A 5,328-nucleotide genomic window follows, 5' to 3' on the forward strand; every position below is an offset into this window, starting at 1 on the left:
GGTCCAGAACTAGTCCAAGGTGTGTGTGTGTGTGTGGGGGGGGGGGGGGGGTCTGGCATAAATCAGGTGTGATTGGTTGGCACCTGGTTTGGAACACTCTGAACGCCCCCCCCCCCCCACCCCACCCCAAGACCCCTTCTATTCCAGCACTCTTGCACCAGGATATCCCAGGTCAGGGAAAACCTCTAGGGCAAAGTTCAGGAAACAATTACACCAGTTAATTGGACTTCATGTGACGAGAGTTCAGGTTTATTCTGAACATGTGTCAGTTTCTCAGGTTGCCCGCTAAGTCACTGCCCCTGTGATTACTAAACCACAAGCGAGGCTGGACTTATTCATTTGATGTTTTGTACACTATAGAAAGTGACATTCTGGATGCTGTGAGTCCATTGAGGAGGGTCTGTGGGAGAGCCCTAGTCTAATCAATAAGGCCTGGCTCACAGCGATCTGACCCTGAAGTCTGTATTAACCTTCAGACAGATAAACAGACACTGCTTCCAACCATTGACTCTGTAGCAGGAGACTGCTGGCGCTGCATTTTATTAAAACTCTTTTTTATTTTGTCAGTGACTTTGTCACTTTGTGAATTTTAGTTACACGTGCCTCTGAAATAAGGATGTAATTGTTATATAGAGTTGGGTGATGTTCACGTAAGTAATTACAGTAGTATTACAGCAATGCAACGTATAGGTAGGTAGGTAGGTAGGTAGGTAGGTAGGAAGGTAAGTAGGTAGGTAGGTAGGTAGGTAGGTAGGTATGGAATAACAGAATGAATACAAACTCCACCATATATTTTCTTACATGTCCCCCCAACACACAACACACACACACACGCACACACACACACACACACACACACACACACATACACGCACATACACATACACACACAAACCAAGTATGTTTACTTTGGGTCTGTTTGCTTGTTGAGGATTTCCAGAACATTAACAACTAGCCATGTGTGCTGGTTGACTGGCCATGACCTGCCCACACAAGGGTAGGGGTTTGATCACCGTCACTGAGGCAGACAACATGACGGGACTGCCACGCGCAAACAAATACACACACACGCGCACACACACACACGCACACACACACGCACACACACACACACATGCACACACACACACACACGTACACACACACACATACATGCACACACACACGTACACACACACACACAAATGTGTGCACGCACACACACACACACACACACGCACACACACACACACACACACACACACTGATACTCTTAAAACAGATATGACTCACTTTGATGAAAGATGAAAGTATCGATCAGTCAATATTATTTAATAGTATTGAGCTGTTTGAGGAAGTTTGAGGGCTGGATGACAGCCTGTGATCGTATGATCGTATCACATTCTGGAAGGAGAGGATGTGCAGAGGAAGAGAGAGAGAGAGGATCAGGTTAACTCTGATGGATATTCAATACCATCCCACTGACCAATCGTATTGCTCCCTGGCTATTAGCTGTCAATACTGGTCTGAGTCAACAGTTCGCCTCGTCCCCCCCTCTCTCAGACCCCCCCCATCTCTCCCCTCCACTATCCTGTTCTCTCTCCTCAGCTCTCCTCTCCTCCCCTCTCCTCCCTCCCTCCTTCTCCCCTCTCCCCTGCAGTGCTGTCTGAGAGCTGTCTTGGTCTAAGAGTGGAGGTCTTGACTCTGTGGCTGTTAAGAGATCCCAGGATGCTCATACAGGGAACACAGCAGCGATGCCATGCTGGCCCGATTCCCAACGTTCAGCTGCTTTGATCACTTGACTGCTCGCTCGCCCCCCAGCTGTCTGGCTCCAACAAAACGGTCGCGTATACTTAGCGGCATGGGGGGGGGGGACGAACTGCAGCGAGACTTTCAATCCAACATGATACACACTTCCTGTCTGCGCGGAAGGTATTCATCCCCGTCTATAGCTCAACCTATCCCCCACAGAAGTCCCCCGAACACTATCAATAATCACATGGAGCAGGTCATCCATTTGGCTGATTAGAGCTAGTAACTCAACCAGAGTAATTAGCAGGGGAGAGGAGAGCAGGAAGGAGACTAGGAAGAAGCACATCCTTCCTCCTCGTTGATATCTAGTGACCTTGGCTGCTCATTGAAATGCGAAGGCAGTTTGGTTCCAAAATGAGATAAACCCCAATTTTTCACATTTGCATTATTAGTATTATTATAAATAATCGCTTACATGTGCATTTATCTATGTGTGAACGATTTCCGTCATAAAATTTTAAGATGATACATTTTTGTTGTACCTAAAAATGTGTTTGTCCACAAAATGCTATAGAATCCTAAACAGTAATGTCAAATAAACTGCGTTTCTCAAAATGGATATACAGTATCTTATTTTGCAATCAAACTCTTTGTAAGTACCGCTGACCAGTATTTTGTGAAGACTTGCTTTGGCTCTCAACCAGGATGAGAGGGTCCAGAGGTACAGTGAACAGAATAAGTTCTGTCATATAACACTACGCAGACCCTCACTACTGACGTTTTTTTTTCATCGTGTACGGTAATGGCGAGCAGGTGCTGTGGTCACTGACTGACCCGCGTGGAGGGACACTAGATTCCTCCCACAGGAGGAGGGCGTCTGGTGCTCTCTGGACCTCCTGGAGCTGAGGTAAGGAGGGACCTGAGCCAGGCGCGGGGACACTGGGACCACGGTCCAGCGTAGGAGGGGACACAGAGGACAACCGTTGTCCCACGCCATCTCGCCGCTGGTCTGCATCGCGTGGGATCCCTGACCGCTTCCCCTGGAACATCCTCTGGTTCTGACCACAGGTGGTCCGGAAACCCAGCCCGGGTCATCCCTCTCTGGGTCAGGCGTGTTACGACCTGTCCTCCCCGCGCCCTCCCCGCCGGCGTGTCCCGCTGACAGCAGGGGGCGGGGACGACCCGGGCGAAGGGACACGCCCCCCCGCCACCGGCGGCGCGAAGACAGGAACCGAGCTTAATTCTAGCGGTTCCCCTCGGACCGCGACACGGCACCTTCCCGGCTTACTTCACGGCCGCCGGGCCTGAGATGGCGCTCGTGTGGACGGAGGCGTTTTAGCGGAGCTGAGAGAAGGAGGCGTTAGCGAGGTGAGCGGGCCGGGTCACGGTAAACACGTCGACCCACTTCAGACCCGGAGACCGCGGCCGGGCTCGGAAGCTTTACAGCTCCCCTGTGCCACCCTGTACGGCCCCAGACCGAGAGAGCATACAGTACACCCTCTCTCCAGGGGCCCGACCCGGAGCCCCTTGGCCCCGGGGTGAACCACAGGGACTGGGGTCAACAACCGGTCAAAATAAGGGCCTCTGACCGACCTGCCTGCTGAACGCCCGCTCCAACAGATGTGCTCATGACATACGGCGTGAGTTTAACACTTTGAAGATAACAACACACTTGCATGGGAGAACCGAGCCGGCATGTGTGCCCTCTTTGACACTAAGCTATCATTGTGATTAATTGCCCTTGTCAGTCAGAGGAATTTGGCAGTGTAAAAGACATAGTAAATATCACTCACAGACACAGAGTCAGTCAGGCAACAGCATTCACAGGGGACATTTCAAAACACACACACACACACACACACACTCGCACGCAGCTACAAATGCAGATGCAGATGCTAACACATATGCACACTCCCACACACACACAGTAAATGAATTCGCATGCGAAGAATATTCTACAGAAGTAACATTATGAGAGATCAAGGGTGATCTGTCAGGTCTGACTTCCTGACCACAGGCTGAACACACAGGAGGTCATCAATCACGCAGCCCATTAGAGAGAGAGAGCTAATTAAGGCTAACTAATGCACTTAGCTGACCGTTATGAGTGATGGAGGAAGAGAGGAAGAGTCTTTCAAGCTCCCCCAGCTCTTCATAACGTTCGCAAGCTTCCAAACATGCCTGCAACGACTGACAAATCTCGTCATTAGTTACATTACATCCTTCGGTGGAGATGGTTTTGCATAGAAACACAATCTCCTCTATCTGCTTGTTTGAAGTGCAGAAGACCGAGATGTTTGTTTCGGGGTTAATACACGATGCTCAGTTTAAATAATGACGTGAGGATTTTTTGGGGTGGGGTACATTTATTGTTTATGTAAATTTCTGTAATAGATCTACAGTTGATGTTCTTATTCTAGAATCGGATGCCCTTAATAATTCTGGCACAGAACACAATGATGGTAGAATGTGATGTGGGCGGAGTCAAACGTCTGGACCCTGGCTAATGTGATGGTACTGTCGGTGATGTCATAAGAGGATATATCAGAACACAATATCAATCAACATCATTTTTTTTCAGCAAGTTTTTCAACCACAGTGCTTTAGAGTTAGCCAATTTCAAGACAATCCTAAAACGGATGTTATTTTTAGCCAGCATCATGTCCAGCCTGATGGCGTTCTCGCACCGTCAGCGCTGAGCAACCTGTCAGCAACCTGTACCTCTTAACAGCCTCGGGCCTGACCCCCTCCTCCCAGGCCGCAGAACTTTACTGGACCCACGGGAGGCCTTGAGGACTGAAGGATCCCATCCTGTTCTCATCAACCCTGCCCCTACGGTCCCAGCTTTTATGGAGGAGTCCATGGAAGTCACAGACATCTACCTGACCGGCCAGAGAATGTACAACGCAAGGCAGATCATCCAATCACCAGCCCCCTGAGCAACCATGATCAGGTCCGCCCTGACGAACGCCTCTTGGCCGAAACATGTAGCTGTTTTAAAAACGTTCATCATGAACTAGCCCAATAATAAAGCCTTTTTAATTTTGTACCAGAAGAGCTTCCTTAGTTTTTTATTTTCCATAACCACGATCAGGTGTTCCATTTTTGAATGAAAAGAGACAAACTATGTTAATTCCACCTTGAAGACTGTGCTGTGACATAGGCCTGCATTTGAGATGGCACGGGGCTACGTGCAGCCTACCCACCAAGTCTCTGGTTCTCATAATGTTGTTGTCAGCAGGGGCAGTTAAAGGCTTGATGGGATGTTCTGCTTGTTCGTGCTTTTTTATTCCTCCCTTTGAACCCGTGACATCTGATCTATCTGTCATTGCCCAAGTGAAATGCAACAATGAATATGGCGAGGGCCTGCAATGAAAAATGCATGCTCCCCCCCTGCCGACTTGGCCGACGTCCACATTTCAACGTTTCGTCTTGACTTGCAAACGATTTGTGAGTGGTGACTACGGCTCCTCCCCTCTGTTTTTGTGAAGGAACCATATTTCTTGCGTTTTTAGATGTTGAGGTTTTTGTAACTACTCACAGGTGATGCCCCGTTCCGTACTTGGCAGTCCGCACGCCACATGTGGCATCCTCTCC

General features: G+C 49.2%; 1 protein-coding gene across 1 annotated transcript in view; it reads left to right on the forward strand.

Annotated features, from left to right (window-relative positions):
- The window catches only part of LOC311317360 (GTPase IMAP family member 8-like), a gene marked incomplete at both ends in the record, with an annotated part of 14,912 nt that extends 10,242 nt beyond the window's left edge, over nucleotides 1-4,670 (forward strand). The window contains one exon of the mRNA XM_084448443.1: nucleotides 4,489-4,670. Coding sequence (XP_084304569.1) covers nucleotides 4,489-4,670 — 182 coding nt within the window. The remainder of the gene's footprint in view (nucleotides 1-4,488) is intronic.
- Nucleotides 4,671-5,328: the final 658 nt, after the last annotated feature.

The sequence above is a fragment of the Borostomias antarcticus genome, assembly GCF_949987555.1.
Source record: "Borostomias antarcticus genome assembly, chromosome: 14".
NCBI lineage: Eukaryota > Metazoa > Chordata > Actinopteri > Stomiiformes > Stomiidae > Borostomias > Borostomias antarcticus.